Below are 26,050 nucleotides of genomic sequence, written 5' to 3'. Positions count from 1 at the left end.
TGGTAAATACTCGCATGGATCCAGCCATGCAGTTCCAAAGTCTTAAGGGCACTCAAGTTTTCAGAAAAGGGAGTGATGATTTCTTTCTGCCAGTACTCCCCCCTTCCACTACTTCAAGAATACTTCAAGAATAAAATTACTTCAAGAATAAAATTGCAGGGGCCCAGGAGAGGGAAAGGTTTTGCTCTGCAAAGTCTGTGGATGGCTGACAAGATATCTATATAATTTTGTCCTGAATTCATTCATTCATTCTCTCTCTTTCACACACATATACACACAGAGAAGGTTTTTCCCCCTCTATAGCTACTTTAGTGTCTACCACACCTTCTTTTACAGCAGTGGTGAGTGCAGCCCCTATCTTTTAACATGTTCTGATTTCCACAAAAGAGCTTTTGGCAACTTTAACACAATTGTGCTACCTGGAAGTGATCACTACCCCACTAGAATGAGCACCTTCTGCATTTATATCTATACTCATGCTTAGACTTGCATATCCACATGTGGGTTTTTTTAGATTATTAGAGATACAAACAGAACTCAATGAATCCCAAACAGTCACTTTTGCTTCTGAACTCAAAGCCTGGTCCTTTTTTCTTCTCATTCTGTAAACCAGCATCTGATAGCCAGCTATTGTCCTCTATATGCTAATGTTCACATTCCTTCAGTTGTGAGACACACCTAGAACCTAAAACTATGTCCAAAATCTGAGTGTGGTTATAATGCCACCAACAGTGCAATCCTAAGAAAAGTTACAACCTTCTAAGCACACTGGCTCTAAACGACTCAGAGGATGGGCCGTGGAAGGATATAACTCAAAAACAGTGCAATCCTGTGCTGAATTACTCCTCTCTAAACTCAGTGAAATCAATGCGATTAGAATGCAGTAACTCTGCATAAGACTGCATTGTAAATCAATGGGCTTAGAAGGGAACAACTCTGTTTAGGACAGTAACTCTTATTTTTACACTGTAAATTACTTTTGGATCTTTTCATCAGCCCGAATTTTTTGTGGCTCTTGCAACATGGTAAATTCAAGTGAAATCACTTTATCTTAGGAAAGCAGACATCCATGAAAGGGGTCTGAGAGCTGCAGGGTGGTGGTATCCTCTGCCTTCTCTTTCCACAAAGACTGTAGCATCACCATTCACTGTGCCCTTTACATTTAAAGAAGAAAACATCTGGTCCACCAAGTTCCACTGTCATCAAACCCAAGCAAGCAGAGTCTGCTAGATTTTCCCACAGCCCCAACATTTGAAGCTCTACAAAGGAAGGAAAGAGCATAGATGTCACCAGGCAGGACTTAAATTGGCCACATGAAGGCCGTTTGCGGCATCATCTCACCCTACATCATTATTCATGTAAGCAGCTTCTCTTCGTTTGAAAAAAAAAACAACTGTGCAAAGCCAGTGAAAGAACTACATGCAGTTCATCCTTCATGTGAGACACATCTCTGGCCTGAAATCCATCTTTGCAGACACTTCAGAGAGAGGGGGGACCGCCTTCTCCAAAACAAAACTAGACAGTGCACGCTCTATTTATCTTTTTAACACAATTGTTGTTCAAGTTTTTTTCCTTTCAGTTTTCTCTATTTTAAAACAATCTTTCTGCTGACATCCAAGTATCAACCAGGGCTGACCCTGCTTAGCTTCTGAGATTTGATAAGATCAGTTTAGCCTGGGCTATCCATACCAATATTAAAAACAAGTCATTTAAAAAGCAGCTTGGAAATATCAGATTTCAGCAGGAAAACAGGGGAGGGGAAAACAGAAAGCATCTTCCCTCCTATCCACCCCGAGAAACTACAGCTTCAGGGGCTATAATTTGTAAATGTCTGGGGGGGGGGGAGGAACCAAACATAATGTCCATCTTAAGACTGGAATCAAAAACCACCACACGGACCTACTGTTCTGTTATTCCCTCTAGTACAGGGGTGTTAAACATGTGGCCCAGGGGCCAAATCAGACCCCTAGAGGGCTCCTATCAGGCCCCTGAGCAACTGGCTGTCATCTGCTTCCTTCTCCCTATGTCTTGCTTCCTTCTGCATCACAGTTTGCTTTGCCAGGCTTGCTCAGTTGCACAGGAACTATAGAGCAAAGCCTCTACTTTCTCTATTGGCTGAGCCTCCTCCCTTGGGGAGGAAGGGGGGAAGACAGAGCTTGTTTTTCTAGGCTCTCTCAATCACACAGCAGAGCTACTGAGCCAAGCCTCTCTTCCTTCTATTGGCTGAGGGTCCCCCCCCAACAGTCCCCTGGGGAAGGAAGTAAAGAGTCAGAGCTTCCTTTGCCCAGTTCGCTGGATTCCATGGAAGAAATACAAAGAAAGCACCTTTAAGATCATCAAGTGCTAACGTTTTAAGTATGTTTTAAGTTTATTTTTTAAAAAGTATAAAGTTTATATCTCTGCTACCTAATCTTAAAATAGGTACACACATGGCCTAGCCCAAAATAGCACAGCCCAATAAGGTCTCATTTATGTCAGATTCAGCCCTCATGAGTTTGATGCCCCTGCTCTAGTATGTGTTGTCCCCGCCCCGCATACATCCTCCGTTGTCCTTTGCACACAAAAGTTAAAATAGAATATAAGAAGCTGGTTTCAAAGGTTATAGTAAATTTCAAATGAATACTGAAAGGATCTGAAGCAGTTTACAAATACTAAAAGAGAAACTAATCCAGTATGCAAAACAGCAGTCATAGGCACATATCCTGCTGTGTAAGTATGCATAAATAAAACTGTGGATGGTGGGTGAGGATTTTTTTGGTTGTTATTTTGTCTAGAGATGAACTTGGATAAGCAGCTTGCTGAAAAATGACAACATTCTGCTGGGAGGAAATACATTTCACCATCACAAACAAACCAAACAATGCACACAGCATTCAGAATTAACCAGATGTCCTCTATTACAACACAAGTAAACTACTTTTGCATTGTTAATTAACAGCACTTACTTCTGATCTGTTTCACAATAGGTTTCAAAAGGTCCAACCATACCTGAAAACAAACAAACAATTACTTTTACAGCAAATATAAAAAGAAACAATTATTCAATATATGCAATATTTCCCAGTATGTTAAACAGTCAGGGTCTTTCCCAGTAATCACTCACATGTTATCTCTTTTCACATTCTGGTTTCCCTGTCAAGAGATACTAAATACCTAAACTGCCATTGCTCACAACCAAAAGGAACAAAGCACATAGTTAGGCAGAAGGGATCTTGATTTGTATATAATAAAGTTAACAAGAGAAGTATCTGAATGCAGAAGTTTAAAAGCTTCAATTACTGATGGAAAACATAGCCACATATACTAAGTCTAACAAAGGACAAACAAATCTGAATAATTTTGCTGCTGCTTTCCCCATGTCTTCATTTCATATGTACAGGCAGGGCTTTTTTGGTAGAAAAAGTCCAGCAGGAACTCATTTGAACATTAAGCCACACCCCCTGACATCACCATTGTTTCACACAGGGTTTTTGTAAAAAAGGCCTAGCAGTAACTCATTTGCATATTAGGCCACATCCCCTGACGCCAAGCCAGCTGGAACTGCGTTCCTGTGTGTTCCTGTTTAATAAAAGCCCTGTGTATAGGGTTCCCAGCCTCCTGCTGGGGGCAGGGGTTCCCCTGGTTTTGGGGACCTCAACCCACTAGCATGGAGCTGGCCAGAAAGGGGGTCCCCGCCCCCAAAGAGCCCTGTTGCATCTGATGTGATGTCACTTCCAGATGACATCATTGTATGAAGCGTGCACAAGAAAATCCCCCCCACCCCCAGCCAGGAGCCAGGTAAGACCTGGCAATCCTACATATGTTAGAAGCCAGGAACCCCATGAAAGGCCTGAATCATGTACACATAATCATGACAATGTAAGAAGGTTGAATTATTGGCATGGGAGAGGGATATGAGCATGGTTTGTCCCTTTTGACTTGCCCTTTCATTGTGATATCTTCATTTATATATATATAACTGGAGTACCCTGGATGGAACAGAATCCTAGGGGAAGGGGCAGCCATGCTGCTCCTGGAAAATAAAAACAAGCAAACTAGACTTGTTGATATTTCCACGAGTTCCTGATGCATGGAGGAAAGTGTGGGAAAGGCGGACCATGAGTGAAGGCAGGTGACAATCTTCACCAGAGGACAAACAAATTGTTTCAGTAACATGTCATATGACTATGAATTAATGTGTGTATAAATCAGTACTAGTGATGTATATTCATATCATATTCAATTATACTTATAAACCTGTGACCTTCATCTGAGTATACAAAAAACCTTCAAATGCTGTAAAATCTGTTCCTCTTAAAGAGAAAACTCATTGTTTGACAGAAAATCAACTAAGAACAATGTGTTTTTAAAAGGAACACACATTTATGCAGAGTTTGACCTTGAGTAGCTTATAATTATGCAGAGACAGGAACACATTTACAACGTCCTTGCTACAGAAACAGCCACAGGTGTCAGAATGGGTAGAAAAGAGAGAATGATTTAAAATTTCCAGCTTAATTTTGTTTCCAGAAATATATATATATATTTCTTACTAATGAGCTAAAATAAGTAAACAAAGCTAGTTTTGTTCTGAAGACTTCTACGTAGGTAGATGAAAATTCATAAATAATTTCTTCAGGGCAGCTTCGAAAAGCAACATTTGAATGTTATAATTTTGTTGTTAATAAATAAAAGCATTTAAAGCTGTGGTCAAAAACATTATCCAACTAAGGAAAATTAAAAGATTTTTTTCAGATGACTAACAATATGTTTTGATGTTTCTTCACATTCTATTAACTCTGCTTCTTTTGTTCTTGAACTGTACACTTTACACAATGGAAAATACATACACTGCCAAATTTCTAAAGCAAATGACTAAGGCATAACCCAACTACAGATGACTGGACACAGTGTAATATACACAAGAGTACGTGGCTCTACTGTGTTATTTTTGGCATACACTGAGATTACAACCTTAACAGGGTAATAAGCAGCTCAGACTGTACTCTTCAATAGTAACATACAATATTTTGTTGACTTCATTTATATCCTGCCTTTCTCTCCAATGGAGACCCAAAGGGGCTTACATTGTCCCCTTCTGTTCCATTTTACCCTCACAACAACCCTGTGAAGCAGGTCAGGTAGCCCTGTTAGTCTGTCTGTAGCAGCAGAAAAGAGCAAGAGTCCAGGAGCACCTTAAAGACTAACAAAATTTGCGGCAGGGTATGAGCTTTCATGGGTATCTGAAAAAGTGAGAAGTGACTCACAAAAGTTCATACCCTGCCACAAATTTTGTTAGTCTTTAAGGTGCTCCTGGACTCTTGCTCTTTTCTACAGCCTGTGGGATAACTTTAGCTGAAAGTATGTGACTATCCCAAGGAAGGTTGTCAGTCCTGGACTGGGAAATATTTGGAGATTTTGGGAGTGGAGCCTAAGGAGAGGAGGGCAGGGTTTAGGGATGGGAGGGACCTCAGCAGGGTATAATGCCAGAGTCCACCCCTTCATAAAGCAGCCATTTTCTTCAGGGAATTGATCTGGAGATTAGTTGTAAACAGTGAGAGATCTCTAGGATGGAAAGCCTAGGCAAAGCCTAGGCCCAAGGCCACCCACCAAGCTTCTATGGTAGAATGAATATTCAAACCTGTCCTAGTCCAGCACTCTTATCTACTACATCACATGGGCTAAAAAAAGAAGCAATATTACCCCTATTTCTTTGACTAGATCATCATAACATGGGAGGTTGATTCCAAGCTACAACATTCCTATTTTCTACCAGTTGTATTTTGCTACCTTATAAACTGAAAGTTGGACCACATCAAATTCATTTACTGACAGGAATCTATTCAACTTGTAATAGATCATCTTTGAATCAAGACAAGAATCTTCATGCTCAAAGAGATCAGAGAAAAATCAAGCAATAAGGGGAAGAGGATGTCTGATATTTGTGTAAAATACAATAATATCTAGCTGTCATAGGAGAGCCAGTTTGGTGTAGTGGTTAAGTGTGTGGACTCTTATCTGGGAGAACCGGTTTTGAATCCCCACTCCTCCACTTGCACCTGCTGGAATGGCCTTGGGTCAGCCATAGCTCTGGCAGAAGTGGTCCTTGAAAGGGCAGCTGCTGTGAAAGCCCTCTCCAGCCCCACCCACCTCACAGGGTGTTTGTTGTGGGGGAGGAAGGTAAAGGAGATTGTGAGCCGCTCTGAGACTCTTCGGAGTGGAGGGCGGGATATAAATCCAATATCTTCTTCTTCTTCTTCAATAGGAAGAAAAATAGTATGCAGAGTGAAAGGAAACTTTTAGCCTTCCTATAGACTGAGCGTATACTCTGGAGCGGCAGAATATAAATTTCCTGAATGAATAGATATGTATAGACAGTCCTTTTTCGATTTTAAAAAAGCATATAAAGCTGCACCAATTTCCACCAATTCCTCCCTTGGGTAGGGTTTCCAGTCCCCTGGTGGGAGTAGAGGAATCCCCCTTTTTGCAGGTTCTTGCCCACAGCTGGACAGCTGGCCAGTGGGGGGAAATCCCACCCCCAACTGACCTTTTTAGGCCCACTTCCAGTTTTGGGTTCACTTCCAGTTGGCAGTGCTATGGTTTTTGGGCAAAACTCTGTAATTTGAAGCTGAATTTACCATGGAGTTTTGCCAAAAATCCAGAGTGTCATTCTCAACCAGAAACCAGACGTAGGCCCCAAAATGCCTGAAACCAGAAGTAGGCCCCAAAATGCCCAACATCATTTCCAGTCTCTCAAAAAGATGATGGAAGACCCCCACTGGCCAGGCAAGTTGCCCTGGCAACCCTACCTAGGGTGGCCAGATCGTCCCGCCCACCCGGGAAAGTCCCGCCCCTGCCCCCAAATTCCCGCCTCACAGGTTGGCTAACCCGGGACCAATCAAATCCCGGGTTCGCCAAAATCCCGCTCAGGCAGAGATCCTAGGCTTGCATGGGGGAAGGCGGCCGGGCGCACCCTCGGAGCCAGGCAGGGATGGCTGGGCGGCTGCTGGCTGATCATCGCGGTATAAGAACATTTCAAAGCCTGAGTCGGCATTTCAACGGTCTTTGCTGGCGAGTAAGTACAGCCCCGTCCTCGGGCACGGTCAGTGGCGCGGAGGCGCGCGGGACCCCCCCAGGACTAGCGGGGACGGTGCCTGCCCAGGGTGGCCTGCGCTCTGCCGGGGAGCTCCAGCCGGCCTCGAGGCCACCCCAACCGGCGGGTTCTGCCCACCTGTGCAGCCCACAGACCCGACATGCCCATCCGAGGGGCCACGGTCTGGGAGGACACCCTTCGGACAGAGAGCTCCCTCTCTTCCACGCCATGGTGGTCTTGCCCCCCAAGCCTCCGTGCGGGCACCCAGAGGAGTCCTCACCCCCGCTCTCTCGGGTCCCGCCACCTGGCAGGAGACCCACCCGCCCGCTTGCCCTGTTTCCGGCGGTGGCATGACGTCACCGGAAGTGACGTCACTTCCTTTTTGCGGCAGCGCACGCTTCGTGCGCGCGCGCGCACACACATTCATTCCCCCCTCAAGGTGTCCCTGGCTGGCCTGCAGATATTATGGCCACCCTAACCCTACCCCTCATTACTTGGGAGAGACAAGCCCCACAAAACAAACCCATTCTGGTACTCAGTACCACCACAAAACTAGCCCTGCAACATATTATGTTTTGAGTGAGATGAAAGGAGAGAAACAAAAATTCAAGGATCAATATAGCTTTTATAAGCAGTACATACAAGTTGCATGCTCCCATATCATTTTGAAACTCACAAATCGGTGTGCAATTGCATATCCCAACCTCTACAGAGATGGGGGGGGGGGGCAGTAACCACTTTAAACCCAATTATTAACAAAAAAAAAATGTCTTTTTCAAACAGTAGGAGGAGGAAGAGGAAGGAACTGTGGAACTGAGAAAATATGCAATGAAAATGAGTTACATGAGAAATGGCTTAACATACCGTAATCTTTTTATGATCCAGAAATTCAAGGCCAAAATAGTCACCTTCGACAAGGTTCAGGTGACTGCAGACTGTGTCTAGCAAAACCTTCCCCGGAGCTCTTTGCTGTAATTAAAAACAACCAAAGATTATACCCTGTTGAGGCTATACATATCTAAGAATCAAGACCATTAAAAAATACATGACAGTAAAAGCTACCTTGTGGTCTCCTCCCACACAAATAAACACGAACAACAATAAATACATAATTATGTTTTCTTGTTAAGGAAAATAAGTGCTCCTGTTCCACTGAATGTTGAAGTGTGGGAGTACAGAGTCAGCTGTGGGGTTTGATTCTTATTTATTTTCAAGAAAGCTAGTACAACCAAGATAATATTATTTATCTGGAAGGTGTTAGTTATTAAAAACATTTTTTTATCCTGCTTTCCTTCAGAATCCAGACTCAAACTGGCTTACATAAGAAACCTTAAAAACAAACATATTTAATCAAAGATTTCAGGTTTTCATGGCTGGTAACATCATTAGAGTTTGTAGAATCTTTCGGGATCAAGTGCCGTGTTCTACTGGAGAAAGTTTTCCTTCCAGACGTCCCGTTCTCACTGAGAATGTTCTCCGCAGCTGAGAACGAAATGTCTGGAAGGAAAACTTTCTCCCGTAGAACACGGCACTTGATCCTGAAAGATTCTACAAACTCTAAAACATATTTAATATTCAACAAAGTACCACAAGGCAACAGAAAAAGTCCCCAGAAAAGTGCAGTAAAAATAGCCATAAATCCACAACATTACTTTGCACACTAAAAACAAGTACGCGTGCACGCACACACTTCTATATAAATGGGACAGAAATCTAAAATAATAATAAAGAGGCAGTGTTTCCTCATCTGCTGCAGAAGACTATTCCAGTACCAGAGAGTCCTACATTCACGACACCATCTTTATGCCACTCCACAAAAACCACACTGCCCATTTAAGAAGCCAGTATGTTAAATAGCAGCTTAAATAGCTAGCAAACCATTTTGGGCCCTGCATTCATTTTCCAACATGTATTCTGATCAAGGAACAGAGTAATCAGTAATATTAGTTTTCTAAGCCATTACATCATCGTTCCAATGAAAAATACTGGTACTTTTCTCTACAAGATATATAATAACTTCTGGCAGCATCAGACTCCAAGTAAGGGTCCCTTTATACATATATTAGGGGAAATAAAGTTGATGACAGACAATGAACAAGCTTAACTTTTGTCTAAGGATAATGAAAAGGGATACGTTTCTGCCCCATTATGCTTGGGAGCAAGTGCAAAACACTGAATAGAATCCAGGAAACCTTAAGGGATGCTGCCTTTGAGCAACAAGTGATGCTTTTGCGCTGTGTTGCCCTACCTTGTGAACAGCGGAAACAGAATAAATTATGCAAAACTTAATAACAATGGCAGAATAATTCATATAAATAGAAGAAGGGAAGTGCATTTGATCAAAGCAGGATGCAGAATTTGTGTTACCTCAGCACAGAGTTTAGTGGTTATTTTTAGAACAGAATGCACACCACCACTCTTGTTATCATGAAAAATGTGGCCAGAAATAAATTCCTAATTTTCAGATTATGCATATTTGTATATAAATTGACTGGTTTTGAGTGTGCGCTCACACATGCAATACTGTCACTGAATAATCGTAACGATATCTGTTTACAAAGGTTTTTAAAGATGCATTTAAATTACGTTAAAGTAGAGTGGTCATTCTGCTAGGAAACCTGAATTCCTTCAGCCAGATTTTTGTTGAGTATTCCCAACACTCGGAAGACATTTCACTGATAAGAGTGACAAAATTCTGTAAAGTGAAGAATGCTATGGCAACTTTTAAAAGGAAATCTAGTTTTATTACATTTAACAAGCCCAACTATTTTAAGAGGTGAGTATGAGATTTAATGTATCCTGAACTCTTTGAACTCTGTATTTCTTTTTTTTTAAATACACATTACATTTGACAGGAATGTTGAGATGTTTTTGATAAATTAATTGCAAACAATATGGGTAAATCTATCTGACTTTAAAAGATCTTCCAATGAGCTGCCCATGCATTCAACATACTTTGTATCTGCTAGTCATTTCCATTAGGCCCAAGAACAAGGATATTTATTCTTCTTTCAATGGGAAAAGCTTTGGGGTCTGTAATAGCTTTAACATTTGTCTGACCCTAAGTGAATTCCCAATCAATAAACAGATGATCTTCTGCTTTAATCAGAGCTGCAATTGTGTACCTCATACTTTAACGTGACCTTTTAATAAGGAAGTAGCTGGGGAAAAAACATTCAGTAATGTTTACAGAACCCATGTCTTAGAAGGTTTTATCTGCTGTCTCTTTTAGCAAATTGATTTTTGTCTAGTTTAAACACAGACACTTCATCAACTCAGCAAGACTCAGCTACCAACACACAGCCCAAGACTTAACATTTCAGCTGTTTTTCATCCACCAAACTGATCTCAATGCAAGATCTTCCAAGTAAGGTTCTTCTCTATTTTGTCCTAAAGTCCTGGAAAACTCACATTTCTTACAAACTTTAAAAAAACTCATGACATCACCTCTAAATTGAGATAAAAGCCGATTTAAAGTAACAACAGATGTTGGAATCAGTGTTCCCTCTAAGTTGAGTTAGTGTGAACTAGCTCACAGTTTTTTAGCATCCACCTCACACATTTTTTACTTAGCTCAGGAAAAAATGGCCCCAGAGCACACTAATTTATGCAGTAGCTCACAACTTTAATGACAGTAGCTCACAAAGTAGAATTTTTGCTCACAAGACTCCACAGCTTAGAGGGAGGTATTGGACGGAATTACTGTTTTGCTAAACCCATTTTAAATACACAGTCTCTTTTTCTTACAAAAATGCCTCCACTTATCACTCACACTTAAGATGGAGAACAAACTATTTGAAGGTGGAAATATTGTTTGTTTAATATGGAAGATAGGGTTGCAAGCTCCATGTTGGGATATACCTGGTGATTTGGGGGGCTGGAGCCTTAGAAGCGCAGAGTTTGGGGCATAATGCCAAAGAATCCAACTTCTGTAGCAGTCATTCTCTCCAGGTGAACAGATCTCTGTCGCCTGGAGATCAGTTGCAATACTGGGAGATCTCCAGACACCACCTGGAGACTGGCAACCCTATTGGAAGAACAACCATCAAAGTTTAACAAATGAAATATAATGGTAAGACAACTTCCTCCAATGATGGATTTAAGAAGGCTTACAATGATACAGAACCACTGTAAACCATTAAAAGGTGACACTAGTAAAATAAAAACACAAGCACTGAATTGTACAATGCAAAGAACTCTCCATTAAAAAATCAGCCTCCAACAGAAAGGGCCTTCTTGAATTTTTTTTTTTAACAAAGTGGATGGATTCTTGACTTACTCAGGAAGGCCATTCATAACATGGGAAGCCATCACAGATAAAAGTCTCAGCTGTGTTTTTCCCCACTTCTGATTATTATAAATGCAGGGATTGCTTAGCTGAATGACCAAGAATCCAGTTCTGTAGGCATTGTGTTTCCAGAAGGGGCAAGAAATGTGCCTCCAGGAGATCACAAGCAGGGCACTAAAGCTAATGAGCACCTGTGTTTATTTCAGGCACCTAGCACTCTCTTCATTGCCTCTGAACAGGAAAGTTCCACTTTCCCATTATGCCTAACAACCATCTAAGCTGCTGACCTTTAAAAGGTCACAGAACTCTGAATTTAGGGATGCCAGATCTTACCTGACTGCCAGTGGGGGAGACTGTCCTCACCATAGAGATTTTTTAAATTCAAATGCTAGAGTGTCCCTGCACAATGTGCCTTGTGCAATTATCTCACTTCTGAGTGATGGCATTGTGCCAGGCATGTCAGGTGCCAACAAAGCTCTTCAGGGGCAGGGCTCCCCTGCTGGCCAATCCTGAGCTGATGAGTTGGAGGCCCCAAAATCAGGGGAACCCCCGCCCTCAGCAGTGAATCCAGTGTTCTTCAAAGTGTATGTTCTGATTTAATAGCAGTCGGGGCCAAGCAACATGCATACTACTGGCTTCCCGCTGCCAGTCTTTATGTTCACAAATATGATAGTTTGAAAAGAACCCTTTTGTGTTACAGAATTCCATGGGTGACATTAAAAGAATAAGCCCTGAAATCATTCTAACACACCACATTGAGAAGTAACACCCCGCTTACACAAACACGCAACTATTTGGTGATCTCTTTAAATGCAACAATTTGCACCTGGACTATAAAGCAACCTGACTATGTGTGCCTGTAAATTTTACAGAGATGCTCATACTGTTCATCTGTTTATTCTATCATGCCACATATAATGTAAGACTGGGTGATAGGAACAACACTGCAAAACAGTTGGTGTGGCCACTGAAACGAGTGAAGAAAGGCTTCCATACGGTTACACTTAAAATGGCCTATTATCCCCTGAGGTCAATCAAACTTGGAAAAAGTCAGAATAAGTTAGGTCTGTGGGTCCTACTTGTTTTTATAAACCTTTAAGAAAAGAAAAATATCCAAAGTGATGTAACAAACAACAAAATAATCTATTTAAAAATGATTTCGATGATAAGAAAAAAACTAATGAATTAGACGATAAGAGAAATAAGAAGAAATATAGCAAGAAACAGCAATCATTGGGTTGAACAACTAGACCTTCCTCTTTAAGAATTTAAATGGAATGACATGGTGGAACATGAAAGAGTTCATTTTCTAAAATTAAAGAAAGAAAGCATATTCTAAGAAGAAATGGGCATGGTGCTAAAAATCACCGGATATCACCTGCTGACAAATAGTCTGCCACATGGCAAAACCCTTGCCTACATTTCAGGTGTTACTTAATGATAGTGTGCTTTGGAATCAGAGGAATTTCAAAATTAACGTATCTAGAGCATAAAGTACCTATGACACTAAGCACACATGAGATCTCTGAAGAATCCAGTGGTCGGTTCGTACATACCAAAGATGTACATACATGCAAAGTAACAGCATTGCCCTGTTCACACAACATGGTGACTGAACCTCTTGGGTAGGTAACATGCAGTTTGTTTGACTCCCAATCTCACTGACGAGGCCTAATGCCATAATATGTCAAGTGAAAATTTGTGCATCTTAACAGAACTGGGATTTGTTAAACTCTAGGGGGCCACCTGTATAATTCCATACAGAGTAATTTCTGAAGCAGATTACTTTTCTAAACAGAAAATTTCATAATGGGCGTATATAAATTAAACAAAAGGCTGGCCTTATTTTTCCCTTCCTCAAATCTTTTTGCAAGGACTGAATGAAGTATATCCCCCTGGCCTCCAAACTATTCAGAAGCACACAGCATCCCTTGTTTCTTCATAGAGGCAGAACCTAGGTTCAGAATGCTCATTAAAAATACTTCAGATTGAATTTCATAGTCCACAACTTCTGCAGGGGAACATAATACCGCCATTCAGATTAGTTTAGCTGTACTGCAAATACTGTGTAATGAGATACGGGCGATCCCCACTTCCCACCCCCAACCAGATGCACCTCCAGTGAAGGAAGAGACAAACTTCCCAGTTTTATTGCTGTGGTTTTATTTTACAAATAGGTTTATAGCTAGACAAAAGGTTCACATATAATATCTACATGTTTAGATCTCAAGACTATCCCTTTCTTGGCCTGGTGTGCTTTCTGATTTTGTTCCCTTAAGACACATGACTGAAATAAGTGCTAATTAGATCTTCAATGGAAACAACTGGATTTAAGAAGGATTACAGCAGAGGCTAAAACTAAAAATTATGAATATTGTGCTGCTGGAAACTCTTCCTCTTCTCTTGTCCAGAATGTTTTGTAAATTAAAACTTGAGACATGATGTCATGGCATTGTGAGTTCCCTGCACATGTTAGTGGATGAGGCAAAAACAATGACATCATATTGCAGGCTTCATTCTACTGACTGCTGCAAAAGGAGAGAAAAGGAGAGGGGACAGAAGCAATCTTCCTAGCTCCTCATTTCAATCTCAAAAGAAGGGTATGCTTGAGATGCGGGCATGTGCTGAAGAATGGTGTGCATGGTGCTCCCTCGTGCCCTTCCATGAACCAATGCCAACTCCACCTACTTCCACCAGTGTCACATGCTACTATCTTCATACAATCAAGACCCCAAGACTCTGACAACATATACTTTGGCTAATACAGGGATGGCCAAACTGTGGCTCAGGCTTGGAGAAGGCATTTGTCTCTTTAAATCACTTTTCCAAGTCAAGCCAGCTGGCAGCTTACAGAATGCATTTAAAGTTGCTTTCTTTCCTCCTCCCCTCCCTCCATTTTCCTTCTGAGAGCCAGTTTGGTGTAGTGGTTAAGTATGCGGACTCTTATCTGGGAGAACCGAGTTTGATTCCCCACTCCTCTACTTGCACCTGCTGGAATGGCTTTGGGTTAGCCATAGCTATCGCAGATGTTGTTCTTGAAAAGGGCAGCTGCTGTGAGAGCCCTCTCAGCCCCACCCACCTCATAGGGTGTCTGTTGTGGGGGGAGAAGTTATAGGAGATTGTAAGCCACTCTGAGTCTCTGATTCAGAGAGAAGGGTGGTGTATAAATCTGCAGTCTTCTTCTTCTTCTTCTTCTCCTTCCTTCCTTCCTTCCTTCCTTCCTTCCTTCCTTCCTTCCTTCCTTCCTTCCTTCCTTCCTTCCTTCCTTCCTTCCTAGCTCTCAAAACTTTTGATGTTTATGTCTTGTGGCTCTCAAGCATCTGACATTTATTCTGTGTGGCTCTTACATTAAGCAAGTTTGGCTACCCCAGGGCTAGTACAATGGTGAAGAATGGAATGGCAACGACATCCTTTAAATCAGAATGCTGTGAAAAGGACAGCAAACCTATAAACACCCTCCGTAAAAGAAGTAGTAACAACTCTCAAGTGCTATGATGCCTAGAAATTTCACTGCAGCACCTAGTATTCTCATCAGTCATTTGTTGCAGTGCTGTTTAGTGATTCTCAATAAAAATTTATTTATGTGAAAGACAAGGGTTAGCATTTTGTTATTATGTCAACTAGGGTTACTCTGTATTTCTTTATATATTGCAATGCTTCTGCTATAACTTTTTCAAAAGACATGAAACTGTGAAAAGTTAAGGATTAGGTCTGTGGTAGCAATAATGAGAAAGTATGGGTCATTAAAATATAAAATCCCTGAAGGCTGAAAAATAAGTCTGGGTCCTAAACTTTTGTGGTGACTCCCAAAGCTGAAGAAAATTTATCTAGGGCTGTTCTAGTCACTACACAGACGGTATATATTAACAAGTTTGTAAAAGCCCAGCTCTTTTCTTTTTAGAACTCAAAACCCCCAGGGTCCTCATATATGTTTCAATGTCCAAAGCAAAAGCATATACAGGAGCTCTTAACAGTTAAGGTGTAACTAATCTATGAAAAGTGATATTGGAAAGGGATTTGTGCAACAAATAAAACTACCAAAACAATAAGATTCAGCTGATTACATATTTTGAACCATTGCCTGAGAAAAGCCTTTCAAGAAAGAAAACTGAATAAACCAAAACTAAAAAGTGTTTCTTTACAAGTCTTTCTATACGTAAAAATTACACTGCCATATGATTAAAATAATTACATTTGCTAGAAATTATTTTCAAAATGGCTTTTAAATGAAGTTTGCCCTTTCTTGACATTCTTTTCATTCACATGAAGTTAAGAGCTTGATTTGAGCAGAACACTGTACTGAGAAATTAATCAAATTACCTCTGACCTTTTCCCACACTCCAAGTTTCATATGCTTGAATTATACTTCAGAAGTGATCTCTTACAGAGACTCAAGGCCCCTTTCAAACAGCCTTTGTAATCTGTTTTAGTAGCTGGTTGCTAACGGGTTTTTTGTGTCATTTCATACACACCCATTTTAGCAACCAGCTGCTAATGGATTTTATTTATCTTTTCATACAAGGCTGCTTGCGTCCAGCTGGCGAAGCAGGGATGAGCCATTTTTTGAGGTAAAATGGCTTTCTTCTGTTTTTACCTCTTCTTTACACTTCTGAATCACTGTAGTCTGCTGTTTAAAATGTCTGCAATGCTTCCAATAGTGCAACTTTGCCCCCCCCCACACTCTTTTTCACCATACTGTTTTTCCTTCCTTTTCATTCTAATTGCCACAGCACTAGACCAAAATAGCACCTCAGTGCTCTGACCATCTGACTGAGATGCGTTGTTGCTATTCAGGTCCAGCGCTATAGCGCTCAACTTGGAACAATTTTTAAAAACACAAGAAAAGCCTGTATGGTAAAAAGGGTGGGTGGGGGGGAGAAAGTGGCAGTTTTAAAATGGCCAGAATGCTTCAGAGACAGCCCATTAACAGAATGAAATTTGTTGTATGAAACCCCCGTCCTTGTATCACTTTATTCGGAATTGGGTCAACAATGGATAGCATCCAGTTTAAAACGGTAATGTTAAAGAGGCCTCAGCCAACTAACAAAAAGTCCAATACCACTTCTTCAACAAACATGACTGAAATATATTTGTCTCATAATTGGCCAGTTTTAAAGTTACCAAAGATGCACTAAGCCTAATAAATACATTCAAAAGCCAAGAATGTAAATTGGTTGAAACTTCTCCTCACAGAAACCAGGAAACCTCCTATCCCTACTGATTTTCCTCCCACCCCAGAAACCCCTATATCTTGCTACAGTCCCCACTTTAGCATCATAGGGAAAGGGAGGGCGACTGAATGGAAAAAGCTGAAGGGAATAAAGATGCATTAGAAACCAGATTACCTCGCCCCCATTGATCACCACTACAAACTGTATTTGCTTCCCCACCCCCAGTGTAGGAGTCTGCTTTCTTATTTCTCCCTGCAAGTGATACTGCTTGTCAGGCTATCAACAACTACTACTACCACCATCATCACCACCACCACTACTGTATGGATATATGGACTAAATATGGATAGATGTTGTAGATAACATTCCTAGTTATGTTTGTGACTCCACAGAATTTTGGAGGAAAACAGAATCTTTGAACAACCTTTCACAGAATACTATTTTAGCCGCCATGGATGTGAAATCTATGTATGCGAACACCCCACACAAGGATGGGATGTTACAACTGAGTCCTGGTTTGTTAAGTGTATGAAGTATTAACATTCAATTGGCAGGGAGATTTATACCCAAAACTACAAACAGCAGAAGGATGGATAGGGAGAGTCACTACAAAGAGAGGTCAAGAGGACCAGTTTCCCAGAACACAAACGTGTTAGTTACAGTGCAATCAACAGGGGAAAACAAGGTCCAGTTGAAAGAATATGCTATTCAATCAGAATCTCAGGCCAAATACTCAAACAGCTACTCATTCCGGAACAGTGAAACAGGAGTGGATGCAAGCAGAGCAATTCAACAGAATCCGAACTAATCCATGCGCAACAGGCAAATGCTTTTCCTATGCATGAGAGGGGATAGATTTTCATTTTGGTGGAAACCCTCACCTCCTATGGACTGCTGTTGTAGATGGTTCCAATATCTGGGAGGTGCTGTTCAGAGATCTACTTAAAAGCTTTTGGACATGCATTAAACATGCAGTTTGGATCCAGGCTACTGAGCTTATATACTAAAGCTGAACCTGACTTACGGTGACTCCATAAAGTTTTCAAGGCAGGAAGTGACATAGGTGGTTTGGCATTGCCTGCCTCTATATAGCAATCCTGGATTTACCTGATGGTCTCCCATCCACATACCAGGCAGGACAAAATTTTTATAGGCACTCTTTCCATCTGATGTAACAGGATCTACCCTATAAAATCCCAAGTCAAAATAAACCTTTGCAACTTTCTACATAAATTTCTACATAGTATTTACTATACTGTATTGGACACACACACTGCATGCATGACACGACTTGTCTTTTTCAAGTTATTAAAGAGGCCTGTAAAATAAATTCAAGCCCACACCAATCTTCTATGGCTCGACACAATGGCAAGATCAATCACCATTTTCCTCCTTTGGTTTTTGAAAGCCAGTTTGGTGTAGTGGTTAAGTACACGGACTCTTATCTGGGAGAACCGGGTTTGATTTCCCACTCTTCCACTTGCAGCTGCTGGAATGGCCTTGGGTCAGCCACAGCTATCATAGAGCTTATCCATGAAAGTGCAGCTTCTGGGAGAGCTCTCTCAGCTCCGCCTACCTCACAGGGTGTTTGTTGTGGGGGAGGAAGATAAAGTAGATTGTGAGCCACTCTGAGACTCTTGAGTGGAGGTCAGAATATAAATCCAATGTCTTCTTCTTCCTCTTCAACATTTTGCATATAAAGCGCCCCTGACAACAGTTACTGTCAGAAAACTTAGTAATGTTGTCCAAATTGCTGCTATACTTCTCAGAAAAATGCACTGTAGCAGAAGCAATTTGCATCATCCACCAAAAACATTAATCAGGGTTTTTTTTGCGCAGGCCTCAAAAAAAGATGTAAGATTATTGCTTAAAAATGAAGCATGAAACAAGCAATTTATTACCACAAAAGTATATTCAATTTTAATGTACACAGATGTTACTACTAGTCTTATCTTTCATTAAAAAGCAAGTGACCCAGAGAGTTTACAGGATGATTGACCATTTCTGTACTCCTATTTTAAATACATTTTAATCTCAGTCTTCTGTTAGTAATTATATGAACAAAGCTACATTATACTGTGCCATTATGTATAGAATATATACATAATTCAAAAGACAAAGTATTAAATTCCCATCAAGACGAGACTTGGGCAGCATGGCAGTTGTTTTGACATGGTTGAATCCAACACCGCTCTGGTAAAGGAATCACCTGAACTGTGAGAAAACTGGGAGATTCTCTCTCCTAGAAGGGAACCAGCGCAGCCATTTGTTTCACATGATTTCTTCTCAGCAAGAAGACACAATCAACAATGATTATGCAGCTCCTAAATTGTTCAGGCAACAAATGAATCAACCCACAGTCTTAGGTGCGCAAATCATCGAGTGTTGTGGAGCAAAATCTGTTTACAGTTATATCAGGAAGGGGGGGGGGCCTTTATTTTGCCAAGAAGCTCATACCAGCAATTCCAAAACAGTAGCCTGGCATTCTGTAGGATCTTTCTTGGCAGTCTGCCAAATTGTCAGCACAACAGAAATTACACCCAGAGGGAAATCTGCTCAGGATACCAAATGCAAAGCTCTGTAGATAGACTTGAAAACTTGATTTTTAGTTTTCCCTCCACAAATTGGGGGGGGGGGAGTGGGGGGTGTTCATACTAAGTGGCAAAAATAGACTCCTGCAAGCTGTGGTATGCAAGCTTTTCAGAAAGTGAGAAGTTTGTACTAGTAGGAGGAAGTGCTTGATATGCTAAAGAACTTCAGCTGAATTCTTTGTGTTCTCAGAGTTTACCAACCGTCTAGTCTCTATCCATCCATTTCTGATACGCCTCCAGGCTCCACAGCTTTACAAGTCTTGCAGCAACTTACACAGCACTCTGTGCTATTTCGTTGCTTCATATCACCCATACTTTCCCCTCCAGCAGCCTTTGTACACTGCTGCTACAAAGAATCATAGCCGTAGGATTCTGCCTCACTAGCTCTGCTGACAGTAGTATGCATTGCATTATTCATAGGTTCCCATTCTCCCAAATGAACAATTACATAGTTAAAGGGATGCCTGTGTTTTGGTTCTTAATTGCTAGACAGACAGCAGCGTCTGTTTTCCTCCATTCTTATTCAAAAATTGCCACCCATCACATAACATGCACTGCCATGTTCTGGCTTTATTTCCGTGCATTTTCTTTTTTCTTTTTTTTTGTTACAAATGAAAAAATATACAACACAGTACTACAATTATGCTTACTATGATATAGACGATCTTACATAAACAAAGAAATAAGCATAGGCATGAACATAGACAACCATTTGTGGTCATCTACTTTAAGAACATAAGAGAAGCCATGTTAGATCAGGCCAATGGCCCATCCAGTCCAACACTCTGTGTCACACAGTGGCAAAAAAATTTATATATATATATATATACACACACACACACACTGTGGCTAATAGCCACTGATGGACCTCTGCTCCATATTTTTATCTATTTGAAGGTGGCTATGCTTGTGGCCGCCACCACCTCCTGTGGCAGTGTATTCCACATGTTAATCACCCTTTGGGTGAAGAAGTACTTCCTTTAATCCATTGTAACCTGTCTGCTCAGCAATTTCATTGAATGCCCACGAGTTCTTGTATTGTGAGAAAGGGAGAAAAGTACTTCTTTCTCTACTTTCTGCATCCCATGCATTATCTTGTAAACCTCTCTCATGTCACCCCATAGTCGACGTTTCTCCAAGCTAAAGAGTCCCAAGCGTTTCAACCTTTGTACTTTATCTACAATATCTATTTCCTATATAAACGACAATGATACTAATTACAGAAAACAGTCTGTGAAATCCAATTTATGGTATACAGAGATTTCCAAAATGGTGCTGAGTGGCATACTGGAATTATAACAAAGTTATAATCTTTAAGATCAACAGAGTTTAATTCTGGGTATAAGCTTTCGTGTGCATGCACACTTCATTAGACGTCTATGTATTTTTATATTCGGCTCAGAGCATTTTATATTTTTGGGTTTACATTTTTAGTTTCTGCTGTGATTCTTGTGCTTTTCCTTAATGTTTTACTTTAAAAATTGCATTGTCAAATCCCACTATTCCCCCATCTTTTCATTTTAGACAGGCATCTATTAAGGGGGAAGGTTTGGGAGGTGTCAGTTACCAAAGACTGTAAAATAAACAAAATATTGCAATAGTATTACTGTTTTAAACATGCTTGTATTTTAAGAAAAAAATATTTTAATTGCGTTTGTCTGTGTCCTTTATACAGTTTATATCTCCATGACCTGGCATTACATTTTATGACACGCATGACCCAGCTTGACAAAAGTCCCATTTATGTCAGATTCGGCACTCATAACAAATGAGTTCATTGGGCCTATCTTAAGGTCTTTGCTCACATCCCATGCATAATGTTGATAGGTTTGAACAGATAAAATGGTGCTTGGCCTTCTGGGGTGAAGCTGAAGCAATGGCAGCCCCCAACTAGTAATTAGTGAACTATAAACACTTGGAAGTGTAAGTTAAGGCTGCTTTGGATAAAGGCAATGCATTTTCAAATTTAAAAAATTAAACATGAAACAGATTTTGAAAAAAATTGGAATTTATCAGATTCCATACACAAGATCTGTGGAGTTTTGTCGGTATGCAATTATTAACACATGAAACTGCCTTATACTAAATCAGACCCATTGCGCCATCAAAGTCACTACTGCCTTCTCGTGCTGACAGTGGTTCTCCAAGGTCTCATGCAGAGATTTTTCACATCACCTTATGCCAGATCTTTTAATGGAGATACTGGTGATTGGATTTGGGACCTTCTGCATGCCAAGCAGATGTCTACCACTGAGCCACAGCATTTTTTTTTTTTAAAGACGCATACAGATTCATTGGAAGCAAGGCTATCAGTTTTACCACTAAAGATGATTAGACCATGAAATCTGATGGATCGAAATGGCACGTACCTCCATGTCTACCTTCACAGAAGCATTATTTCTGAAGTGCCATTTTTCCTAGAGGCAGGCACCAACCTTAATATTCCCCACATTCCCTTTTAACAGGATTTTTGACACATACTTAAGTTCTCTCATATTGTACAATCACAACACAAAAAGCAGAACTCAGCACACTGCTAAGAAATCACAAAAGGTTCAGTACTGTGAATCTCTGATCTGTACTAAGTACCAGCAACCAGTGACCCATACTATGAATCTTCCCCACAAGCACCAACTTCCCCTAAGCAGTGCATCCCCCCACCCAGTCTTTCCCTCACATCAAATTAAACTACAACGGCATAACCTCCCAAGTTGGATTCATGCCAGTTGCACTGAGAGACAACTAATGCTGAATGTAAGGGGAAGTGGATAAATACTAGAATCACTCGTGCGGTTGCCAAGCAACCATGCAAGCAGCCACTATTGCTTCTCGATCCCTGCCATCCACAATCTCGCAGCTATCAGGAAGGTAGATGGAAATAGATGACACAGACAATGATGCTTCTTAAAGAGGTGGCAGGAAGAGCTGCAGTAGTACCATCTCCAACTTCTCTTCTTCCCCTAAACACCCTGGAAAAGGGTCTGTCCAACCTACACAGCACTCAGGCTAAGACTGATTTGATAGCCAATCTAGTTGTCAGCTATGTTCAGAAAGCGTATGGAAATGGCAGGTCAGAAACCAACAATAAAGGTATTTGGTATTCGTCCAAAAGTGTTACTGTGCAAAGTGGCTAGTTTGGTACAATGGTCAGAATGCCAGACAAGCACTGGAGAGATTGAATTCCTCCCTGGTCCACCATGAAACTCAAGTCACTGACTTTGGGCCAATCATTCTCTTCCCAAAGGGCTGTTCATGAGATTAAAATGGAAGAGAAACCTGTATAGTTCCTTGAATCCAGAGCAGGACAGGATGACTGAGAGGAGAAAAAGAATGAAAATGAAATACAGCTCTCTAGGCATGAAAGGAAATCACAGCCCATTGTTTTTCCTATCATCCACTGCATATTCTTCTATGAACTGGCACAGTTCCAACTTGGCTGGAATGACACTTGCAAATGATGACATGATAGGCTGAAAGACTGGGCAGTCAGTAATGCTTGTAAAATACTCTGAAATGTACTCCATGCACAGGACAATTCCTTTTAAATGAAATTGTTAATGCCTGTAAAATAAAACAGATTGAACTTGGAGCACTATATAAAAGCACTAAGTGACATCATTAAAGTGCTACACAAAGTTGCAATCATTAAAAGTTTCACTACAGTATATTAAGATAGCATAGGATTTCACAGCAGTAGTGATTTATGCCATCTGAGGTTCGTGACTGAAATATATAAAGTACTTACTCTAGCTTACTGGGAACTATATTTAGAGTATTATATACACAACTCTCTCAGATCACTTTCTACTTTCTTTGCACAGTCAAAAACAAAAAAGGTTGCCGGTTCACTTTTTAGGTGCAAGTCCAAGAACATATTTAAATTTACCTGTGGCAACCATCAGCCCTGGCCCCTGCCTGATGGAATGAATTCCCTCTGGAGATTCAGGCCCTGTGGGATTTGCTCCAATTCCGCAGGGCCTGTAAAACAGAGCTCTTTCGCCAGGCTTTCAGCTGAGGCAGTGGACATCACTTGTTACCGGCCTCCCCCCTTCATTCCATCTCAGTGCTAGAAGATCTGCTAGACCTGGACAATAGACCATGTCTGTGAGGCAGAACCTGCCATGTTAGTCTCTATTGTCACTCTGTAGTTTTAGATTTTATATATTTTAAATTGGTCTTTTATTGTTTTTTACTGTTGTTTGTATGATGTAACCCGCCCTGAGCCTGTCCTACAGGAAGGGCAGGCTAAAAATTAAATCAAATCAAATAAAAAATAAATCAGACTGCTTTGCACTTCTTACACCTTCAGAATTCCTTGTTTGAAAATCCCAAGTGTGTATGTATATATGCTATATTTTATGAATAATCTAAGGCTGTAATCCTACAATCTTGGGAGTATGCCCCAATGAATATAGTGGAATTTACTTCTGAGTAAAGGACTCTATTGTAACATGCAAGTCCATAAAAGTTACCAGACTAAACTATTTTTACTAGCCTGCTCACTCAAACCTCCACAGACCCCCTTTTTGTTAGAGTTTCTTCCCCCTTTTGTACATGTTAACACCTGAGAGTGGGCTTAGCATTGATAGAAGGAGCCTGAATTAAAGTGATATGCTCCACAGACCTTGCACTGCTGTTTCCTACCTCACCTGGTCAGTTTTGCCTCCAGATTAAGTTCCTTCGCTGTCAAGGACAACCACCCTCTTCCCATGCTTCTCTTCAGAAACAGGTTAATGTGTCTCATTTTTCATAGATTTATTCCCTCTTTTAGGGAAGAAGGTTCACCTGAGAAAGGTTTTTGTGCTTTATTTGCTGTTTTGAGTTTTTCCATTCTATAACTTTAATTTTACTCTACCATATATATCATAAATTAATTTGGTTTTCTGTTTATAAAATAAAAAACCCTTCTTTTTCAGAGTATTTTCCCTCTAGTTTTTTCAAGTGTTGATCTGAACCTCAGCCTCGGTAGACACAGACTAAGATCCCAAGTATTGAAGTACCTTGAATACATGTGTTTTGTTCCATGCTGGCATGGGAATAACTTTGCATATTAAGGCCCTGACAAGTGTATACCAATTTGGGTAACAGTATGCATTAGCAGTCTGTAATTAAAAGGGGAAAAATCCACTCTGAAAGCATTTTACACCTGCTCAACTTGGAAATAATTCATACTCACCACAGATGCCCAAGTGTGCATCTTCAGTGCTTTCATATTAAATTGAATATTCTGACCTGTTTTATTACTGGAATTTCTTTAATCATCTTTTAATCAATAGCTATAAAAGAAGCAGCTGCTCAGATGCAAAGAACATATGGCATCTCATGCTGTGATTTTAAGCATATATAGGTGGAAATAAATTAGATTCAGATTCAGTCCCCTACAACATAAAGGAGCCTGCTTTCCTGACTTTTCAAGATTTATTTAAAGTATCTGTTCCACAGAAAATACACTTTTAAATACCTATTCTTCCCCTTTTTTCCGACTGCCTGCAGATTTTTCAACGTGACAAAAAGTCTATATAGTAGAAGTCTGTATAGTAGCGGCATGCATTTCAATTATGAGCAGTTCCAGATTTTGATAACAGCAACAAAAACCGATATGCTTGTGTGAGGGGCTGCACTTTCAAAGGCTTAGAAGTACTGTACAAACAGATGAAGTTTTGTGAAAAGTTAATTCTTCACAGAAACAGAGCCTTCAGTGACAAGCAGTCCCAAAAGATCTGATTGGTTAGCATCAGCTGAACAGAGAAAGTCTTCTGAACTGGGATGCTGATTTCAGCTCTAGCTTAGATGAGTTGAGTACTGATAGTTTCGGAATTCAGCCCAGACTGAGAGCAGTTTAACACAGACAGGAGAACTGGAGAAAGCTGGCAAGGGTCAGTGGATAATTAGATGGAGACTCCCATTCAGGCCAAGGAAAGGGAATGAATTTTCTAAAGAGAGAAAGAATTCCCCTATCCAGCCTAAACAGGGAGTTAGCTCTTAACAGAGATCCCTGGTCTGGTGTGGTTAGAAACTGCCTTTAGAGACCATAAGCGTCACTTTAAAACTCAAGATGAGTACCAGCATTTCAAAAGAAGGGGGTTTGGGTACTGGAAAGAATGTACCAGCCTTAGGTGTAACAAATATGTTATGTTACCAAGTTAGTCTGCTACAAATATAACTGCCAGGTGAAGATATCTGAAGGGGACTGTGGTACTGGAAGAACTTATGTTCTTAATTTATTTACAGACCAACTTTCAAACAAAAAGTCTTTATGGCATAATAAAACACAATAAAATATCAGTTTTAAAAGTAAATACAATCATTAAAAACTAGCTTTTTGATAGTGGCTTTCCACTGTCACTCCACTGTTTATTAATCTTAAATTAAAGGCTTTCTAGAAAACATGGGTCCTCAAACCACCGAGAAAGCATTTTGGAGAGCAGCTGTTTTTATCTCCTGCAGAAGGGAGTTCCAAAGCTGGGAGTGGGGGGCAGAAGAGTTGAGAAAACACTCCCTTGAGTTCCCACCAGCTGAAACTCTGCTAAGCCTTGCTCTGAAGCCAGCCTCAAGCCTTGAGGAGACTGATACAGGTCAAATGCATCCTTCATGTACTTCAGGCCTAAGCTACTTAGGGCTTTAAAGGTCAAAACCAGCACCTTATATTGAGTCTGGAAATATACTGGAAGCCAATGTAGATGGTTTAAAACTGGCTACAGGTGGTTACTCTGGTCATGCTTATCAGATGCTGGAAAGTTCTTAGTCATTTTGGACCAAGTGAACTATCTTTTAAAGCCAGCCCCATGGAGTGTGTTAAAGTAGTCACTGACAGCTCTGTAAATAAGTTATGGTCCTTAGCAGGGCTTTTTTTTTTTGTAGAAAAAGCCCCACAGGAACTCATTTGTATATTAGCCACAGACCCTGATGTCACTATTGCTTTTCACAG

General features: G+C 40.6%; 1 protein-coding gene across 5 annotated transcripts in view; it reads right to left on the bottom strand.

Annotated features, from left to right (window-relative positions):
- FARP1 (FERM, ARH/RhoGEF and pleckstrin domain protein 1) overlaps positions 1–26,050 on the bottom strand; it is a 249,404-nt gene that overhangs the window by 82,330 nt on the left and 141,024 nt on the right. For all 5 annotated transcript variants that reach the window (XM_060233637.1, XM_060233639.1, XM_060233638.1 and 2 more), the window contains exons 3-4: positions 7,937–8,041; positions 2,946–2,988 (exon numbers count right to left, since the gene is read on the bottom strand). In XM_060233637.1, coding sequence (XP_060089620.1) covers positions 2,946–2,988; positions 7,937–8,041 — 148 coding nt within the window. The remainder of the gene's footprint in view (positions 1–2,945; positions 2,989–7,936; positions 8,042–26,050) is intronic.

The sequence above is a fragment of the Heteronotia binoei genome, chromosome 3 (assembly GCF_032191835.1).
Source record: "Heteronotia binoei isolate CCM8104 ecotype False Entrance Well chromosome 3, APGP_CSIRO_Hbin_v1, whole genome shotgun sequence".
Lineage (NCBI taxonomy): Eukaryota > Metazoa > Chordata > Lepidosauria > Squamata > Gekkonidae > Heteronotia > Heteronotia binoei.
This window is presented reverse-complemented; position numbering and strand designations above follow the sequence as displayed.